At 38.0% G+C, this 22,126-nt stretch overlaps 1 protein-coding gene across 2 annotated transcripts in view; it reads right to left on the bottom strand.

Annotated features, from left to right (window-relative positions):
• Positions 1–22,126, bottom strand: part of HOOK1 (hook microtubule tethering protein 1) — a 71,415-nt gene that overhangs the window by 9,222 nt on the left and 40,067 nt on the right. For both annotated transcript variants that reach the window (XM_086390260.1, XM_086390261.1), the window contains exons 11-19: positions 21,905–22,106; positions 20,772–20,882; positions 9,572–9,659; positions 9,427–9,487; positions 7,419–7,559; positions 5,075–5,168; positions 3,226–3,260; positions 2,519–2,601; positions 1,805–1,905 (exon numbers count right to left, since the gene is read on the bottom strand). In XM_086390260.1, coding sequence (XP_086246386.1) covers positions 1,805–1,905; positions 2,519–2,601; positions 3,226–3,260; positions 5,075–5,168; positions 7,419–7,559; positions 9,427–9,487; positions 9,572–9,659; positions 20,772–20,882; positions 21,905–22,106 — 916 coding nt within the window. The remainder of the gene's footprint in view (positions 1–1,804; positions 1,906–2,518; positions 2,602–3,225; positions 3,261–5,074; positions 5,169–7,418; positions 7,560–9,426; positions 9,488–9,571; positions 9,660–20,771; positions 20,883–21,904; positions 22,107–22,126) is intronic.

The raw sequence follows: 22,126 nt of genomic DNA, 5'->3' as shown, positions 1-22,126 counted from the left end.
CCAGGCAAGAACACTGGAGTGAGTTGCCGTTTCCTCCTCCAATGCATGAAAATGAAAAGTGAAAGTGAAGTCGCTCAGTCGTGTCCGACCCTCAGCGACCCCATGGACTGCAGCCTTCCAGGCTCCTCCGTCCATGGGATTTTCCAGGCAAGAGTACTGGAGTGGGGTGCCACTGCCTTCTCCAATTATATACACATGGTACTACTTTAACCTCTGCCCTGAAGTAGCATAAGGGTAAAAAACAAAATCATATTTACCAAAAAAGCAGCTGTTTTTTAAATGACAATATTTGATGACAGCAAGAAGATGGGATTCATTGTCACTGCTTCATCTAAGTAGTTATAATACTTTTGGAATATCATTTCAAGCATCTTAACAATGTTCTTATACTTTGACCTAATAATTTTATTTGATAGATAAACCTAGGAATGAGATTAAGACAATAAACCAAAATAAGGCGAAAAACTTTCTATATAAATATGCTGCCTATAGCCTTATTTTTAGGAGCAAAAAAAAAAAAAAGACATGGAAACAAAATTTTTCCAACAATAGGACATCGACTAGGTAAACTATGATATATCCACTCAACTGAAAGAATATTACCTAGCGAGTCTTTTATTTTGTAGTCTGCTTCATATACAAAGTGTCTTCTTTGCCACTGCATTCCCAGTACTTAGCATAACATTAAATATTAAATTATATCTATATAACATGAGAACATTAAGTTTTAAAATACAAATCATATGATCACAAATCATATGTGATATGATCATACAAACCAAGTGTGCGTTTGTATTATGGTAAACAATCACAGAGATAATAGGCATTGAAAAAAATGCACTGTTAAGAAAATATACCAAAAGGTTATGAGCAGTTGTCTCTGGGAACCTTACAATATATTTTCACTGAAAGCATTTACACTTTTGTTTTTAACTGAGACACTGAACTGTGGCAGTCTGCCTGGATGTTTCACAAGCCTGCCTCCCTAGAAGTTGGGAGCAGCCACATGCCTGAATTCTGCCCAATGAAATGAGAGGGAAGTGCTTTACACCTGATCCACTGAGTATCTCCCATGCAATCTTGGCTGTCTTCCCCAATCCACAGCTGGACAATGTCAAGTGAATCTGAGAACTCCATAGTGAAGAAGGCTGAGCCTCCGTCAGCTTGGGACTCTGCATGATTGCGTAGAGTAGAGCCCCTCCCACACTGACCAAGAAGTAAACTCCTACCTTGTTAAGCCTTGAGGTCATGGGGTTTACCTGTTGCTGCAGGTACAATAACATTCTTTGAAAATACTTACAGTTAATGAATAAAATATATTCACGGAAGTAAAAGATTTTATGAAAACAGTACTTACAAATATTTAAGAAAAAGTATGAAATAAGGGAAAGAATAATCTGGTGGACAGTAGACCAGTCTTTAGTTGTCTATTATAGACAATGCTAAAACAAGTTAAACACGTTTTCAAAGCTCAGTTTTCATAAAGGCAAATGTTAATTGTAAGAGCTAAAGATTACGTTACTTACAGTAATCATTTTCTCCAGTGAGGTTACTGCAACATTTAAACTGTCCCTATGAAGTCATGTGCAGTTATTGTACCTGTTTCTATTTACTGAATAAAAGAAGAGAATTTTATGCAGAGCCTTAAAATACTGCTAATATGTCTGCCTTGCAAATAGGGACCTGACTGACAAGGCAGGGTGGTAAGGAGCAAAGCAACGTGACGTAGATCCATGAAGGGGGGTATGGACCCCGTTAGAACCCGAGTCACAAAGACTAAAATGCTGGAAGACAAGCCACTCACATTTCTTGCTTTCTCTAAGTACATTTTGTATCTTTCCTCCATTGCTTTCATATCTTCATCTTTCTTCTGAAGAGCAGCTTCAAGCTCATTGATCTTTTGTACTATTGTTGAAAAAAAAGAGATATGACCAATTTGAAATACTCCCTCCTCACATAAAAAGAGTACATGTATTTTCTAAAGACTGATAAAGAGAACTTAAGAGAGAAACCTTTTATTCCTTCTTTATAGTGAATTCTCTAAAACTTTTGAACTATACCCAAGACATCCATGTTTATTTTGTATTATTTTTTCTCAAAAATATCAATAATTTGCATTCCCAACCTATTTTTCTCCTTTCTAGCAGGTATTTCAATGAGCAAATACAGCTTATAATTTAAGCACAACCATCACAAAGTAAAATGTTCTTTCTACATATTTGAAGCTCATTTTAATCTGATTACAAATTTTATTTACACTTTCAAATTGCTAATTCTATTATGTTTTACAATGTTTGATACTCCTATATATCATTCGGTTCATTTTATAGATTTACTTTTTGCTTTAAGATATAATCATTTATTAATTACTTAAATCATTGAAAATTATCAATGATTTTTATTTGCAACGTATTTATCTTTGCATTGCCCAAAGACTTATATACACAGTTCTAGCATCCTTCAACTAAAAAGGCAAGTCTTTAGATACAGTCTGATTCAGGTTTTTACAAATACCCACCGTTCTGGTTTACATCTGGCTGGAGGTCTTCAATGAGCTCTTGTTTCTTCTGTAGTTCTTCATGGACCTCTGTTAGTTTTTCCCTAAGTAATGGAAAGAGCATGGAGGTTTGGAGCCAGAGAGACCTAAGAATGAAAACTGCTTTCTGCCATATAACATCTGTGGACTATGGACAAGTCACTTTCTGATTCATAATTTCCTTATCTGTGAAATGGTAATAATCCCTGGCAAGTATTCTAAGGGTTGGTTGTGAGGATGCAAACTGCCTGACACGTGGTGAATGGCAAAAATTTTAGTTTTTTTTCCCCAGCCACCCTAACTTTCCTAAGAAAGTTAAAATAAATATTTTACAGGTTAAACACCCCACATTGCCTGGCGGGCTACAATGGGGTCACAAAGAGTTGGACATGACCGAGAGACTAACACTTTCACTTTTCCTTTCCACATAATCTAGTTGTGACAGTTGTCTATTTTGTAAATTCTTCAAATGACACTAGCAATTGAAAAATACAGGAGTTTGGGATCACGAGCAGGCAGGCTGAATCTTTTACCATGTTTTTCTTTTCACATTTTGGTGACAGTGCTGAACATTCGATTGCATCAGGGTTTTTACTTTTTATAAACAAAATCAGAAAAGGGTATTAATAACCTTTTAAAGTAAAATCCTTCCCCTCTCACATTTGAAACGAAGTATCAGTTTTACTTACATATGAGCTTCCAACTTCTGCTTTAGTTTGCTGGACTATAAAAATTAGAAAAAGTTGCTGTAAGATAACTATTGTGACAAAGGTAAGTTTTTCAGACATCAAAATCTCTTTACCTCCTTTTGAAGATGGATTATATAAAATAATAAATGTTTTTAAAATTTTATTTCTAATAACATACTTTCAAAACATAAAATTTTAAGTATATTTTTACTTCAACGAAGACAGGAAAGAGAACAGAAAATTAAATTAGGAATAGTGCAAGAGTAGAAAGAAAAATGCTTCATATTTCTAAATACAATGAAAGTAAAATTTGAACTTGATGAAAAATAGCAAATGCAAGCTGAATGTGATATACTGAGGAGTATCAAACATTTAAACATCTAAAGAATTATCCATCTAAAATATAAAATTTAAGATTTTAGACCTTCACTGAAGAACAGACTTAAAAAACTATATCATCTCTATAATAAAACCTTACCATTAAATGCAAACACTTCTAATGATAACATCAAAATGAGGCAACTGGATTTTGTTAAAAAAAAAATTTAAAACACAAAATTTTCTGTTTAAAAGAACAGGAATTTAAGTGGCAATAGTAGTTCTGAATCATCTACCAAACAGATTGAAAAGTTTGAAATATATAATCTGAAATGTATTTTTGATACCAATTATTTTTGTTTGTTTGTTTTTGGCCGAACCACACAGCACACAGGGTCTTAATTTCCTGACCAGGAACTGAACCTATGCCCTTTGCAGTGGAAATGTGGCGTCTCAGCCACTGGACCACCAGGAAAGCTCTCCAATAAATTTTTTATAGTGATAAATTTAAAATCTTTAAAACACTGCGATCCAAAATGTACTACCCCAAAATGATCCCATTTTAAAAATATTCTCTACTGTGGCTTAACAAAATTTGTATTAGAGAGGTACAATACCGTATATATGCACATATGAGATGCCGCCATGCATGAGACGATTTCTATTTTCCAAGCCCCCAGGGAAGAAAGAGAAAATCATATAAAGCATATAAAAGACAGAAAGGAAACAACCCTTTCAATCTTCCTTTTCATCTTATTTACTCTCACTCCATAGTTTTCTCCCCCATCAATACAGGTATGTCAGCTAACATTCTATCCAATCAAAATCTATCTAACACACCCTTCCTTTTTGTTGTTGTTGTTTTAGTTAAATACATTCTCCCTCAATTATTACTCCTTTTTTTCTCTGCACAGAACTCAAACTAGGGAAACATTGCTATGTCTACTCAGTTACACTGTATGATCTCTTTTAGGTTCTCTTGTCTCTATACCCTCACAATTATTGACCATAAAAACCATGAGAAATGGCAAGGCCATGAGTCTGTAGGAAAGGAGGGAAGAATTAAGGGGCAATGTACTTCAAGACTGCTTTAAGATTTCTGTCCTTTGGAGGCTGGTGTGATCTACTATTTCCTGAGTGCTCTTTTGGTAGAAATCGCTTTCTCACTCTCTCTTTTCCTCAATTCTGACTGCTAATTACTCTTATTAGGGTTTTTCTCAGGCTAGTCCTGTTGGGATTCCAGCACTACTGTGAAGGTTCAAGTGTAGCACGCATGTAATCAGGAATTACATGAATCTAAGGGGTAGCTATTGAAGAACAGCAGATACAAATCACTTTCCAACCCATATTACTGATTTATAGGCTTCAAATTGGCAAAGTCACTGCATCTGTTATGCAGATATATACGGTATTTAAGGGCACCCCCCAATGATAAGGGTAGCATTTTCAAATATAAGATTAATTTGGGCATCAGGACCAATTACAGAGAGTCCATCCACAACAGAAGTATCATAATTTTTAAGTTACTTACACTTTCACCTTCAGACTTGGAGCCTTGTTCTTGTAAAGACTTCTGGAGGTCCTCAATCTGCTGCTGCAACTCTCGGATTCGCTCTTTGCTCAGCCTATTATAAGATGGGTTACATGTGTTTATTTGTACTGAAAGTCAAAGTACTTAAGGATTCGTGCATGTGTGCTAAATTGCTTCAATTGTGTCCAACTCTTTGTGACCCTATGGACTATAGTCTGCCAGGCTCCTCTGTCCATTGGAATTCTCCAGGCAAGAAAACTAGAGAGGGTTGCCATACTCCCTGCCAGGTGATCTTCCCCACCCAGGGATCAATCCCACTTCTCCTACATTGCCAGCGGATTCTTTATTTGCTGAGCCTCCAGGGAAGCCAGGTGCATTATGCAATTTAACTCACAGAGTGTGCATTTAATAGCAACAACCAAAGCTGAAAAACTACCTGTGGCTAGATATAATATATGGTACAGTAAACTACTTTCAAGGAAATATTCTTTTAAAAAAGATATTTTTATCCTAAAAGCATATATGCCCACATTTAAAAGTTTAAAGTACCTTAATGAGTTAGTTTAAAAAGCATAACATTTCTGCAGTGAACTCACTGGAATAAAAATTAGAAAACTAGCTCAGTTTTCCTTCAGTTGTATTTTTAATGAATGGAAACTAGGTTTCTGTTTCTTGTTTCAGATTTCCTACGGTATTGCAAGAAAAGGAAGGCCACCATTTTTTCAACCATTTCTTCATGACCTAAAAGAGCCTGGCACTAGCAACAAGTGTAGCTTTTTAACTTGGCAAAATCTCATTCTTTAAAACCTTGCTTAATCATTACCTCTACTGAAGTTACCAGCAAGACAATTAGTATCTGTCTTTCTCTTCATATATATGTATATGACAAAACATCCCCTGCCCACTATAATACTACATATTTCCACTGTTATATATATTACATAATCATTACCTATTCACATGTTTACCTTCCTGTATTAAAAGCTCAAACTCAGCATCTCCAGTGCTGATACTGAATTATATAAATTAGCAATATTTCCCTTATGGCTCAGCTGGTAAAGAATCTGCCTGCAATGCAGGAGACCTGGGTTCGATCCCTGAGTTGGAAAGATGCCCTGGAGTAGGGAAAGGCTACCCACTCCAGTATTCTGGCCTGGAGAATTCCATGGACTGTATAGCACGTGGGGTCACAAAGAGTTGGACATGACTGAGTGACTTTCACTTTCAACAGTCTCTTCAAGAAGCTAAAATGCTATTATTCTTTTAACTACGGTTGATATAATAGTACACATACAGGTTGACAGACAAGGTTCAAGTGTCTAAAATTCCTAGTGATCTCTCAGATCCAATACAGGTATGTCCAACAAACCCAAATACTTTTATTGCCAGTATGCTATTTGTAAGAGGCAGGACAGCAACAGTGGTAACAGCACAGACTGAAGCCTGACTGACAGAAGGCTCAAAGGCAGGTCCAGAACTCACTAGCTGTGTGATTTGGGCAAGTTTCTTAACGTCCTTGCACCCTCGGTTTCCTGTTCATAAAACATAGAGTTATTATAAGAATTTCATGAGTTAATATCAAAAAGAGCTTAGAAGCTCACTAGTAAGCACCACATGTTGGTGTTGTAGTATAGTCACTATGTCATGTCTGACTCTTTGCGACCCCATGAAATGTGGCCCTGCCAGGCTCCTCTGTTCATGAGATTTCCCAGTCAAGAATACTGGAGTGGGTAGCCATTCCTTCTCCAAGAGATCTTCCCAACCCAAGGTTCAAATCCGCATCTCCCACATTGGCAGGTGGGTTCTTTACCAATGAGCCACCAGGAAAGCCCAAGCGCCACCTGAACATAATTTTTTAAAAATATTTATAAATTTTAAGCACCTCACTGGTATCAAATAAGTACACCATCTGTTTTAAACACATTACCTGTAATCTTCATTACAACCTGCAAATAGGTGCCATCTCCAATTTATATCTGGGATACTAAGTGTGAGTTTAAGTAAATGCCCAGTTAAGTAAAGGTGGCATTCAAATTTGATTCCACAATCTGTGTACCATCTGTGCACCGGACTCCAGTTGAAAACCATTTATTGCCATTTATTCATTTGTTAAATTTTCTGTCATTTGTGAAGACATATGAATGAAATTCAAGAATAAGCAATCTGCTTAACAAAGTCTGCTAAAAATAATGGATAGTGAGAGATGAAAAAAACAGAAACTGAAACTTGCACAAATCCTAATGATTTGAACTACAATGACATCTTCCGCCTTTGTGAGTCACAATTCTGTGGCCAGGTAATTAAATGGCTATGATCATCGACTAGGAAGGAGTGCATCAGTCACCTCTGCTCGGTTTCCAGCTCATTCATCTTGCGGTGCTTCTGCTCCAGCTGCTCCTGCAGCTCCTCAATACGCTCGTTCTCAGTGCCTTCCTGCTGTAATCGAAGCATCTTATTTTCATGTTGCAGTCGAATGAACACCTCCCTGATGTTAAAAATCAAAATTTCTTTTTAAATTTTTTAAATATGAGTTTAAAAAATTCTTTAACTTTTGAAAAAGAAAATTTCTATCTACTCAACAGCTGTCATTTTGAAATGTTACTAAAGTTTCTAAAAGCTTTTCTTTTAAAAAAAATGTATACTCTAACACTATGTCTCAAAAAACAAATAGTAAATTTTTAAAGGTACAAGATTATAGATCAATAAATGTTTATTATGCAACTCTCCAAGAGATAATATGAATTTTTTTTGATAATTGAGAAACAATTCACATTAAAGTAATATACAGCACATCCTTAAAAAACATATGAAGAAAAAGCAATAGATTTAAGAAATTACAGTCTGCCTAAAATTTTTAAATATACTTTTATGCTAATGACTGTCTTTAGAATTCTGTTTCTAGAAAATATTTTATTAAAGGTATACATACATATATATTTTTTAAAAATGCAAATGATAGGAATGGTGTTAAATTAAAAATAATGCTCTACTACCTGCTGCCCTCCTAAATCCCATTACCCAAAAACAACTAATTTCAATTAATCTCAATTTCTGTTCTGAATGCCAGCATGATAACTTTAAAAATATAGGCTCATAGGACTATTTTTAAGTGATTAATATCACTGCTGCTGCTGCTAAGTCACTTCAGTCATGTCTGACTCTGTGCGACCCCACAGACAGCAGCCCACCAGGCTCCCCCATCCCTGGGATTCTCCAGGCAAGAACACTGGAGTGGGTTGCCATTTCCTTCTCCAATGCATGAAAGTGAAAGTGAAGTCGCTCAGTGGTATCCGACTCTTAGCAACCCCATGGACTGCAGCCTACCAGGCTCCTCCATCCATGGGATTTTCCAGGATGCCATTTTCCAGGGTGCCATTGCCTTCTCCTGATTAATACCACTGGATATTACTAACTAAAAGTGCAAGTTAGTTTCCAGCCCAGCTTATAAGGAGCTTTATCTTAACAGCAAAAAAACTGAACAAACTGAAAATCAACAACTTATAAAAACTATGCAAAATGAAAGAATTCAACCACAAAAGGCCACATATGGTATGATTCCACAAATATGAAATGTCTGTAATAAGCAAATCCACAGAGCTGGCTACCTGGAGCTGGCACTGGAGGGGAGGCAGGAATGGGTATCTTTTGGGGAGGATGAAAATGTTCTAGAATTAGATAGCGATGATGGTTGTACAACTTGTGACTACTAAAAAGTACCAGGCTGCACATTTGTAAATGCATGAATTATATCTCAGTAATAAATAAAGAGTAGGATGTGAAGTAATTAATAAGTAAAACTGTTGCCACAAAAAGGAAAAGAAGACCGTAAAAATACCAGGTAAGTCAAATACCTAGAAGTAAACACAGCAATAAAATACCAAAATAAAAGTTGGGTCAAGAGGAACCTTTAAAATGTGTATTTTAACTCTGGCTTACTCGTCCTGCAATTGACAGATCATCTCCTACTTTGTTTCACTGCTGGGAATTTGAAAACTATGTATTAAAAAGGTTTTCCAGAGTTTAAGAAAGGAAATTCCTGTCCATTAAATAACTGTCATTTTAAAGTGATACCAAAGAGTTTAAGGATAGAAAAATAAGTTCTACACAATAAAGGTCATATTACAAAAAACCAGAATATGTTATTCAGCTAGTAAGTGAAATTTTATTTCTGGTAAATTTTTAAACTGCTATAGTAGCAATAACAATATGATTTAGAAAGTATAAGCAGATGAGACAAAGTATTTTCAAGCTCTATGACTCATAAAATGAAAAATAAAGGCTTAGAAAATTATGAAAAGAATTCACATTTCTAATATTAAGTATGGGTTGTCAATTGATAAAAACAAATTTACCTATATTCCACTGGCATAATCTCAGCAGCAAGATTCTCATAACTTTTTGTAGCGGACGCATCTAAACAATATCAGCAACGAAAAAACAGATTAACATCCCAGTATCTAACATTAAAAAACCTTTTCTAAATGCAACAAAATCCACCTGCTTGGTTTAGGTGATCCTGTTGTACTTGTGAACATCGAAGCTCTTCATTTGTTTCTTTCAGAGTGTCACGCTGTTCTATTAGTCTCTAAAAAAGAATTATTTATATAAGCAAAATATTTAATTCTGCCCAAAAGCAATGTACTTTATACTTAAGATAATTTACCTTAATATGTTAATCTGATAATTGCTACCTACTTAATTAAAAAAGACAACGTTTTAGTTTTAGTGCTAAGGGGTAATTTTCTCTTGTGTAAATCACATAAATAACAAGACTTTATACAACACAAAGCTTGTGATTTTCCCACTAGATAGCTTATCTTTGAACCAAATGAATGTATTATACAACAGAGTACAAAAATTTAACTTTAGAGTAATAACAGGATATGGACTCTGGAGGCAAACAGAGTGTGGCTTGAATTCAGTTTTACTATTTCCAGTTGTATTATTTAAGGCAAGCTACTGACTCTTTGGCTTTAGATCTTTATCATCAAAATTGAGATACTGATTCATAAGCCCCTACAAGGTGTTCTGAGTAGTGAATAAGAAAAAGTTTGTCTAAAGCTAGAATACAGTCCAGTGTGTAAGAGATGTGAGAGACTTGTTATTTCCTTCTATTACTGTAAACAGCATATTGGAAGTATGAATCTGTGAAAACCCACTATCTACCAGGGATAGTATGCTAGGACTTCATGTCATTAGTTATTTTATTTTACTGGACTGGATGAAGCACAAGCTGGAATCAAGATTGCCAGGAGAAATATCAATAACCTCAGATATGCCGATGACACCACCCTTGTGGCAGAAAGCAAAGAGGAACTAAAGAGCCTCTTCGTGAAGGTGAAAGAGGAGAGTGAAAAAGCTGGCTTAAAACTCAACATTCAAAAAGAGAAGATTCTGGCATCCAGTCCCATCACTTCATGCAAATAGATGGGGAAATAATGGAAACAGAGACAGACTATTTTCTCAGGCTCCAAAATCACTGCAGATGGTGACTGCAGCCACGAAAGTAAAAGACACTTGCTCCTTGGAAGAAAGTTATGACAAACCTAGACAGCATATTAAAAAAGAGACATTATTTTATGGACAAAGGTCCATATAGTCAAAGCTATGGTTTTTCCAGTAGTCATGTATAGTTGTGACAGTTGGACCATAAAGAAGGCTGAGCGCCGAAGTATTGATGCTTTTGAATTGTAGTGTGGGAGAAAGTGCTTGAGAGTCCCTTGAACTGGAAGAAGATCCAACCAGTCCATCCTAAAGGAAATCAGGCTGGAATATTCATTGGAATGACTGATCATGAAGCTGAAGCTCATACTATGGCCACCTGATGTGAAGAACTAACTCACTGGAAAAGACCCTGTTCCTGGGAAATATTGAAGGCAGGAGGACAAGGGGACAACAGAGGATGAAACAGTTGGATGGCATCACCGACTCAATGGACATAAGTTTGAGCAAGCTCCAGAAGTGGGTGATAGACAGGGAAGCCTGGTGTGCTCCAGTGCTGCTGTTGCTAAGTCGCTTCAGTCGTATCTGACTCTGTGGGACCCCAGAGACGGCAGCCCACCCGTCCCAGGGGTTCTCCGGGCAAGAACACTGGAGTAGGTTGCCATTTCCTTCTCCAAGGCATGAAAGTGAAAAGTGAAAGTGAAGTCGCTCAGTTGTGTCCGACTCTTAGCGACCCCATGGACTGCAGCCTACCAGGCTCCTCCGTCCATGGGATTTTCCAGGCAGGAGTACTGGAGTGGGGTGCCACTGCCTTCTCCACATGGGGTTGCAAAAAGTTGTACAAGACCGAGCCACTGAACTCAACTCGTTTTATTTTACAGCTGACAGTCAAATGACAAATTACTACACTCTGAGAAAAAGGCTCAGGTTTAAATGAGTTTTCCAGAACCTGAAAAGTAACATAAAATCGTATTTTAAATGCTGCTATACTTCAAATCAATAAACAAAACCCTATTAGGTCCATCCAGATCAGATCAGATCAGATCAGATAAGTCGCTCAGTCGTGTCTGACTCTTTGCGACCCCATGAATCGCAGCACGCCAGGCCTCCCTGTCCATCACCAACTCCCAGAGTTCACTGAGACTCACATCCACTGAGTCAGTGATGCCATCCAGCCATCTCATCCTCTGTCGTCCCCTTCTCCTCTTGCCCCCAATCCCTCCCAGCATCAGAGTCTTTTGCAATGAGTCAACTCTTCGCATGAGGTGGCCAAAGTACTGGAGTTTCAGCTTCAGCATCATTCCTTCCAAAGAAATCCCAGGGCTGATCTCCTTCAGAATGGACTGGTTGGATCTCCTTGCAGTCCAAAGGACTCTCAAGAGTCTTCTCCAACACCACAGTTCAAATGCATCAATTCTTCGGTGCTCAGCCTTCTTCACAGTCCAACTCTCATATCCATACATGACCACAGGAAAAACCATAGCCTTGACTAGATGAACCTTTGTTGGCAAAGTAATGTCTCTGCTTTTGAATATGCTATCTAGGTTGGTCATAACTTTCCTTCCAAGGAGTAAGCGTCTTTTAATTTCATGGCTGCGGTCACCATCTGCAGTGATTTTGGAGCCCAGAAAAATAAAGTCTGACACTATTTCCCCAGCTATTTCCCATGAAGTGCTGGGACCAGATGCCATGATCTTCGTTTTCTGAATGTTGAGCTTTAAGCCAACTTTTTCACTCTCCACTTTCACCTTCATCAAGAGGCTTTTGAGTTCCTCTTCACTTTCTGCCATAAGGGTGGTGTCATCTGCATATCTGAGGTGATTGATATTTCTCCCGGCAATCTTGATTCCAGCTTGTGATTCTCCCAGTCCAGCGTTTCTCATGATGTACTCTGCATATAAGTTAAATATACAGGGTGATAATATACAGCCTTGACATACTCCTTTTCCTATTTGGAACCAGTCTGTTGTTTCATGTCCAGTTCTAACTGTTGCTTCCTGACCTGCATACAAATTTCTCAAGAGGCAGATCAGGTGGTCTGGTATTCCCATCTCTCAGAATTTTCCACAGTTTATTGTGATCCACACAGTCAAAGGCTTTGGCATAGTCAATAAAGCAGAAATAGATGCTTTTCTGGAACTCTCTTGCTTTTTCCATGATCCAGCAGATGTTGGCAATTTGATCTCTGGTTCCTCTGCCTTTTCTAAAACCAGCTTGAACATCAGGAAGTTCACGGTTCACATATTGCTGAAGCCTGGCTTGGAGAATTTTGAGCATTACTTTACTAGCGTGTGAGATGAGTGCAATTGTGCGGTAGTTTGAGCATTCTTTGGCATTGCCTTTCTTTGGGACTGGAATGAAAACTGACCTTTTCCAGTCCTGTGGCCACTGCTGAGTTTTCCAAATTTGCTGGCATTTTGAGTGCAGCACTTTCACAGCATCATCTTTCAGGATTTGGAATAGCTCAACTGGAATTCCATCACCTCCACTACCTTTGTTCGTAGTGATGCTTTCTAAGGCCCACCTGACTTCACATTCCAGGATGTCTGGCTCTAGGTCAGTAATCACACCATCATGATTATCTGGGTCGTGAAGATCCTTTTTGTACAGTTCTTCTGTGTATTCTTGCCATCTCTTCTTAATATCTTCTGCTTCTGTTAGGTCCATACCATTTCTGTCCTTTATCAAGCAATCAACTTAGCAGTAAATTGGTAACTGATTCCAAGGGTCCTTAGGCCAGTGTGTACAGTGTTCTAAGAATCTCTGAATGCTGTAAATTATAACTACAGTCAGGCATCAGGACCCCTATAAATCTGTTCCTTCAAAAATGCAATGTGAACACTTGAAATTTGTCAAAATCAACTTTTCAAAAAGTCTGAAGATTAACCAAAGGTCAGCCATGATTTTAGGAACACTTATTAAAGAAAATGTGCTAAACCTCAGAACAGTGAGCTTTTTGTTCTAACTATCCTGATTACTATCACCCTCTCCCTAACCATGGAGTAGCCCTGAGTAGCTTTGAAAGCAGAGGTTACCACCACCTGGAGAGGCTGACTAGCTATGAAACTCTTCTTTAAAAGCCCCATGCTAGATATATCAAAAGAAAAAGAAAACTATCACTATTTGGTCTGTCGAGCAGCACCTTGGAGAAGTCCCAATCATGCTTTTCATTATTTGAGCTAATTTGGTGCTTGCTGTGCCAGAAAACATTCCTTCAGATCAGTCACTCAGTCGTGTCTGACTCTTTGCAACCCCATGAATCGCAGCACGCCAGGCCTCCCTGTCCATCACCAACTCCCAGAGTTCACTCAGACTCACGTCCATAGAGTCAGTGATGCCATCCAGCCATCTCATCCTCTGTCATCCCCTTCTCCTCCTGCCCCCAATCCCTCCCAGCATCAGAGTCTTTTCCAAGGAGTCAACTCTTCGCATGAGGTGGCCAAAGTACTGGAATTTCAGCTTTAGCATCATTCCTTCCAAAGAAATCCCAGGGCTGATCTCCTTCAGAATGGACTGGTTGGATCTCCTTGCAGTCCAAGGGACGCTCAAGAGTCTTCTCCAACACCACAGTTCAAAAGCATCAATTCTTTGGCGCTCAGCCTTCTTCACAGTCCAACTCTCATATCCATACATGACCACAGGAAAAACCATAGCCTTGACTAGACAGACCTTTGTTGGCAAAGTAATGTCTCTGCTTTTCAATATGCTATCTAGGTTGGTCATAACTTTCCTTCCAAGGAGTAAGCGTCTTTTAATTTCATGGCTGCGGTCACCATCTGCAGTGATTTTGGAGCCCAGAAAAATAAAGTCTGACACTATTTCCCCAGCTATTTCCCATGAAGTGCTGGGACCAGATGCCATGATCTTCGTTTTCTGAATGTTGAGCTTTAAGCCAACTTTTTCACTCTCCACTTTCACCTTCATCAAGAGGCTTTTGAGTTCCTCTTCATTTTCTGCCATAAGGGTGGTGTCATCTGCATATCTGAGGTGACTGATATTTCTCCCGGCAATCTTGATTCCAGCTTGTGTTTCTTCCAGTCCAGTGTTTCTCATGATGTACTCTGCATATAAGTTAAATAAACAGGGTGATAATATACAGCCTTGACATACTCCTTTTCCTATTTGGAACCAGTCTGTTGTTCCATGTCCAGTTCTAACTGTTGCTTCCTGACCTGCATACAAATTTCTCAAGAGGCAGGTCAGGTGGTCTGGTATTCCCATCTCTCTCAGAATTTTCCACAGTTTATTGTGATCCACACAGTCAAAGGCTTTGGCATAGTCAATAAAGCAGAAATAGATGTTTTTCTGGAACTCTCTTGCTTTTTCTATGATCCAGCGGATGTTGGCAATTTGATCTCTGGTTCCTCTGCCTTTTCTAAAACCAGCTTGAACATCTAGGGGCGATGGCCGGGAGGAGCTACCCCATGCCCCCACGCCCGATGCCAGGGGCGGCGGCCGGGAGGAGCAACCCACGCCCGAGGCCAGGGTCAGCAAGGAGAGGAGTTACCCGGAGCCGTGGCTGCAAGGGCGCAGGAGGGCCTAGAGGAGCTATCCCACATTGAAGGTCAGGAAGGGCGGCGGTGAGGATGATAGAGTCAGTTCCTAGACAGGTTGATAGGGAGTCTAGGGGTCCCCAAGGAGAGAGGGGTCTGAAATTCTCAAGGAGGAAGAAAGGACAAACTTTTTTCTTTCTCCACATTCCTTAGGATTATATACCAATAATGTATCCTGCCTAAGGACAGTCTTTGGATTCAACCTTCTGTTATTTTAAAATGTTAATTATGGGAGTATACCTGGTCTTTACAAGGATGTATCTTGCCTGAGGACAGTGTTATCTTAAAATGTAAATTATGGGAGTAGGTCGGAGGAGGTCTTTACAACCTCCAGACATTCTTTGGATTATATAACCTCATTATTAACACTAGCAAGCGGGTACTCTTTCTACCCTCTTCTGATGCCTATGTCAGAAGCTTTCTCTATCTCCTTTATACTTTAATAAAACTTTATTACACAAAAGCTCCGAGCGATCAAGCCTTGTCTCTGGCCCCGGATTGAATTCTTCTCCTCCGGGGGCCAAGAAGCCCGGTGTATTCGTGTGATTCAACAACAACCTTTCAAGGAGATACCCCTCATCCAAGGTAAGGAGCAATGGCTGTGCTTTGTTGGAGCAGCCGTGAAGAGATACCCCACGCCCAAGGTAAGAGAAACCCAAGTAGGACAGTAAGTGTTGTAAGAGGGCATCAGAGGGCAAACACACTGAAACCATACTCACAGAAAACTACTCAATCTAATCACAGTAGGACCACAGCCTTGTCTAACTCAATGAAACTAAGTCATGCCCGTGGGGCAACCCAAGACGGGCGGGTCATGGTGGAGAGATTTGACAGAATGTGGTCCACTGGAGAAGGGAATGGCAAACCACTTCAGTATTCTTGCCTTGAGAACCCCATGAACAGTATGAAAAGGCAAAATGATAGGATACTGAAAGAGAAACTCCCCAGGTCAGTAGGTGAATCATCAGCAATTGCTTTCATTATAGCTGCTGAAGGCATGATGCCAGTTAAGGCAAATAAGACTCTTGCCAAAAACTTACAAGGAAGAGCTGGGGAACAAGATATCCATAGAGGACGTTAAAAAGTCCTAACATATTCCTGTAGATCCAGGAGGTCAGCTATGTACAGAGCTGTGTGCATGCCCAGAAATAACCTGAGAGGACCCCAATGTCTCAGCTCTGGATAAACTTGAAGCCCTGTGCAAACAGGAAATAAAGGCAAAGGCAGAGTTTTAAACTTCCTAAGAACTGAAGATGTTTTCCAAAATAAACACACATTGAGTCCTTTGGCAAAGATTGGGACATCTACGGAAATAGCTGACAAATCATTAACTGATCTCAGTGGTTACTGGGCAGAGAATGCAGTGGCTCCACATTACAAAGAAAAAAAAACTTTACAAAGAAAAAAAAACTTTATAGAATTAGTCTAAAAGAGTCACTAAAAAACCAGCAAAAACAAAAAACCCTGAGGTTGGGGGGAAATCTGATTTCCAGAGTTGAAATACATTATTATTTTAAAGGTCATATTTTAAACAACAACAAAAAAACAAAACATGCAAAGAAATAGAGAAATACCTACACAGGGGGAAAAAAATGAACAGTTAACAGAAAGAGTCAATGAGATGACACTAGTGGGTGGACATACTAGACAAAGACTTTAAGTGAGCTAAGACCAAAAATGCAGGAACATTTTCTCAATGCATTTTATATCATATCACCTTGACACCAAAACCAGGCAATGACATCAAAACAAAACTACCAACCAATATCTCTTATAATACAGATGGGAAAACACTCAACAAAACACTAGTAAACTGAATCAAGCAACATACAAAAGTGATTATACCCTATGACTAAGTAGAATTTACCTTAAGAACACAAACTGGTTTAAGATTTTAAAAAATCAATCAATGACATTAATACAGTAAAAGACAAGAACTATGTGTCATCCTACTAACCCAGAAACAGAAGTTGACAAAATCCAGAACCCTTTCAGGATAAAAACATGGAATAAATTAGGAATTAAAACTTCTTTAACCTGACAGAAGGCATCTACAAATAAAATCTACAACTAATAAGACACATAATGGTGAAAGAATGAATGCTTTCTTTCGAATATTGGAAACAAGAGAAAGATACTCTCACCTTGCCATTTCTTTCAACAAAGTACTGAAGGTTCTAGACAGGACAATTTAACAAGAAATAAAAGACTCAGAATGCAAAAAAAGAAATAAAACTATCTGTATTTACAGATGTCCTGATTTTGTATATAGAAATCCTAAAGAATTCACTAAAAACTATTAGAAATACTAAGGGAATCCAACAAGGATGTAAATAAAATATAAGATCAATGTCAAAAAATAAATTGTATTTCTATTGTTAGCACTGACAGAAAGAATAAAAACTCATGAACAGTTTTAAAAGGTATGAATTTTATAAAATGAAAACTACAAAACACTGTTGAAAGAAACTAAAGACCTAAATATATGGAATGTTATGACATATTAATGGATCAGAAAACTTAATGCTATTAAGGTGGCCAGGTTTCCAAACTGATCAACAAATTCAGGAAATTTCTATCAATATTTCAATCTGGCTATTTTGCAGTAACAATAATCTGACCCTTATATTCGTATGAAATGCTAGAGACCCAGAATAACCAAAACAATAGCTTTCCAAAGAAAAAGTTGGAGAACTTATTTCAAACAAGTATACTTTCCAATTTGAACTTAGTACAAAGCTTCAGTAATCATGACAGTGTGGTACTACCATAAAATTAGACATGTATATCAATGACAGTTAAAAATCTGGAAATAAACTCTAACATTTGTGGCCAAATGCTTTCTTTTTACTTTAAAAAAATTAATAGGTTTTTTTTTTTTTTAAAAAGACCTGAACAGAAAATACAAAGTTCCCATATATTCCATCATCGCCACCCCTCACCAACTCCCCAGTTTCCCTTATTATTAACATCTTGCATTAGTGTGGCTACTTGTAAGAACTGATAAGCCAAAAGTGATACACTACTATTAACTAAAGGACATAAGTCTACATTAGGGGACATTCTTTGTTTCATTTTTATGAGTTTTGACAAAGGTATAATATATCCATCATTACAGGACCATGTCAACTGATTTTTAACAGTAGTATCAAGAATATTCAGCGGGGGAAAGAACAGTCATGTCAACAAATGGTGCTGGGACAAATGAATATCTAAACACAAAGGAAGAAAGTTAGAAACCTATCTCATACCACATAAAAATGAATTCAATATTGATCACAGAGTAAATATAAGAGCTAAAAATATAAAATTCCTAAAAGAAAACAGAGGAATAAACCTTTATAACCTTAAGGTTACCCAATGGTGTCATAGAAACACCACCAAAAAAACACAAAATAAAAAGTAGATAACTTTGTTTTCATCAAATAAAAAACTATTCTGCTGCAACACACACACACACACCATTTAAAAAGTGCAAAGATGACTCACAGAATGGGAGAAAATATTTGCAAACCACGTATCTGACAAAAGATTTGTATCTAGAATATATAAAGAACTCTTAGAATTCAAAAATAAAAAAGCAAATAACAAATAAAATATGGTCTAAAGAATTTGAAGAGGCATTTCTCAAAGAAATAAAATCAGAAATGGTCAATAAGTTCATGAAAAGATGTTCAACATCATTTGTCATTAGGGAAATACAAATCAAAACCACAATGATATACTACTGCATACCTACTAGGATAGCCAAAGTCAAAACTCAATATGATTTGACAAGAGTTGGGAGAAATTGGAATCTTTTACAAACTACTAGTGAGAATGAAAAATGGTTCATCCACTTTAGAAAAGTCTGGTAATTCTTAAAAAAGTTAAACACCTACCATATGACCCAGCAATACCATTCCTCAACACCTATTCAAGAAATGAAGATGTGTGTCCACATAAAAACTTGTACATAAATGTTCATAGCCCAATACAGTATACTAACGCATATATATGGAATTTAGAAAGACAACCCTGTATGCGAGACAGCAAAAGAGACACAGATGTATAAAACAGTCTTTTGGCAACTCTGTGGGAGAGGGAGGTGGGGATGATTTGGGAAAATGGCATTAAAACATGTATAATATCATGTAAGAAACAAATTGCCAGTCCAGGTTCGATGCAGGATATAGGAAGCTTGGGGCTGGTGCACGGGATGACCCAGAGGGATGGTATGGGGAGGTGAGAGGGGGGTTCAGGATGGGGAACATGTGTCCACCCGTGGTGGATGCATGTTGATGTATGGCAAAACCAATACAATATTGTAAAGTAAAAAAAAAAAAAAGAAGATGCAACAATATACTGGCAAAAAAAAAAAAAATGTTCATAGCCATATTATTCATTTAATAGGCAAAATGTGGAAACAACCCAATTGCACTTTGTTTCCACTGATGAACAGATAAATAAAATGGAGTATATCCATATAACGGATTACTCAATTCAGTTCAGTTCAGTCGCTCAGTCGTGTCCGACTCTTTGCAACCCCATGAATCACAGCACACCAGGCCTCCCTGTCCATCACCAGCTCCCGCAGTTTACCCAAACTCATGTCCATTGAGTCAGTGATGCCATCCAGCCAACTGACCCTCTGTCGTCCCCTTCTCCTCCAGCCCCCAATCCCTCCCAGCATCAGAGTCTTTTCCAAGGAGTCAACTCTTTGCATGAGGTGGCCAAAGTACTGGAGTTTCAGCTTTAGCATCATTCCTTCCAAAGAAATCCCAGGGCTGATCTCCTTCAGAATGGACTGGTTGGATCTCCTTGAAGTCCAAGGGACTCTCAAGAGTCTTCTCCAACACCACAGTTCAAAAGCATCAACTCTTCGGCACTCAGCCTTCTTCACAGTCCAACTCTCACATCCATACATGACCACAGGAAAAACCATAGCCTTGACTAGACGGACCTTTGTTGGCAAAACAGTGTCTCTGCTTTTGCATGTTCTATCTAGGTTGGTCATAACTTTCCTTCCAAGGAGTAAGCGTCTTTTAATTTCATGGCTGCAATCACCATCTGCAATGATTTTGCAGCCCCCCAAAATAAAGTCTGATGGATTACTACTCAGCAATAAAAATGAGTGTAGTACTGATACCTGCTACAACACTGATAAACCCTGAAAGTATTATGCTAAATGATGGAACCCAGTCACAAAAGTCATAAAGTGCATGATTATATATTCAGGACAGACCAGGCAAATTCACAGACAGCAAGTAGATGATGGTTGCTAAGGCTGGGGAAAAGGGGACCAGATGCAGAATAACTGCTATCAGGCACAGGGTCTCTTTGGAATGATGACAGAATTCTAGAAACAATGATGGTTTCCAACTCTGAATACTTACACCACTGAACTATACCTTTTAACTAGGTGCAATTTATGATATGTAAATTATATACTAATAAAGCTTTTAAAAATTGCATCTATGGTCCTTGCTTTCAAGGAATTGACAGTCTAGAGCTGGAACACATGCACTGAGACATGACTTCATCATATCAAGAAAATTTAACAAAACTGCACAAAGAATTTCTACAAGACTTTCTTTTACATCACTAATTTCAATTTGGAGAAAGAAGAACTGGTTACATCACTTCCATTCTTAAAACAGCAAGGATAATATTAAAACTAAAATAGGACATACATATTTCACATCAATTACATTTATGTTTACCTCTTTTTCCTTAAGTAAAGCTTCGTGTTTCTCTTCAAGCCGCTTCATTTCAAATGCTAGTGTGTCCGCCCTTTTGGATTCAGAGGAAAGTTTAACATGAAGATCCTGAACCTTTTATCAGAAACAAAAGTAGAAAATAAAGAGTATATAATATTCATAGCATTTCAGAGATCAATAAATGAACTGGAAATAAAATTTATAGTAAGATTACAGTCTAATTCTAAATATTTGTGGAAATGGCATGTAAATAAAAAATTAAAATAAGTTTTAAAATACACAAATAATAATTTAGCAAAAAAACATAAGTAAGTCTTCTACTGTTTCTCTAGGGTGTTTGATAAATAACAAAAGAGAATATTTTAGGTTATAACTCCATTCTCTAGGTATTTATCCCTGGTTATCAGAAATGTTAATGAAACAATAAAATATCCCCAAAGTATACAAGCTCAGAAGCCAATAAAAATGCCACAAGGGAAGCCCAATAATACTGGAGTGGGCGGTTTATCCCTTCTCCAGCAGATCTTCCTGACCCAGGAATCAAACCGAGGTCTCCTGCACTGCAGACGGATTCTTTACCAACTAAGCTATCAGGGAAGTCCAAAAGACCTAGAAAACACAAACTCAATGATCAACTCTTGAATTAAAATTACAGATAGAAGATACATGTGATAATAAGTACACAACTGACTACAAGTAGTGTTTATTTGGGGCTTCCTGGGTAGCTCAGTGGGTAAAGAATCCACCTGAAATGCAGGAGACCCCAGTTCTATTCCTGGGTCGGGAAGTTTCCCTGGAGAAGGAACAGACTACCCACTCCAGTATTTTGGGGCTTCCCTGGTGGCTCAGATGGTAAATAATCCACCTGCAATGTGTGAGACGTGGGTTCTATTACTGGGTTGGGAAGATCCCCTGGAGGAGGGCATAGCAACCCACTCCAGTACTCTTGCCTGGAGAATCCCAAAAGACAGAGGAGCCTGGCAAGCTACACAGTCCATGGGATTGCTGAGTCAGACACAACTGAGTAACTAAGCACAGCACAGCACAGTGTTTATTCACTGCTACATCCTTCTTAAGGAGTGAAAAGTTATACTCTTTCAATTTTATTGATTAAAAAAATTTAGGTATTTTCTCACCTGTCTCTTGTATGTTTCTAATTGTGTGCGTGCAGCATTTGCCTTCTTTAATTCCTCTTCTAAGCTGACTGTATTATGCATGTACATCATGTTTGTTTCCTGTAAAGTTTTCACTTGCTTGCGAAGGTCATTCAGATCTTGTAGCTTCTGACGATATATCTCAACTGTAGACTCCAGTTTATTTGCTTTATCAGAGGTAGCCCTATAATAACAAAGATTAAA

Source organism: Bos grunniens, chromosome 3 (assembly GCF_055505025.1).
Source record: "Bos grunniens cultivar Pamir isolate PY7600 chromosome 3, Bosgru_T2T1.0, whole genome shotgun sequence".
In the NCBI taxonomy this organism is placed as follows: Eukaryota; Metazoa; Chordata; class Mammalia; order Artiodactyla; family Bovidae; genus Bos; species Bos grunniens.
Note: the sequence above shows the minus strand (reverse complement) of the source record. Positions and strands in the feature narration are given on the sequence as shown.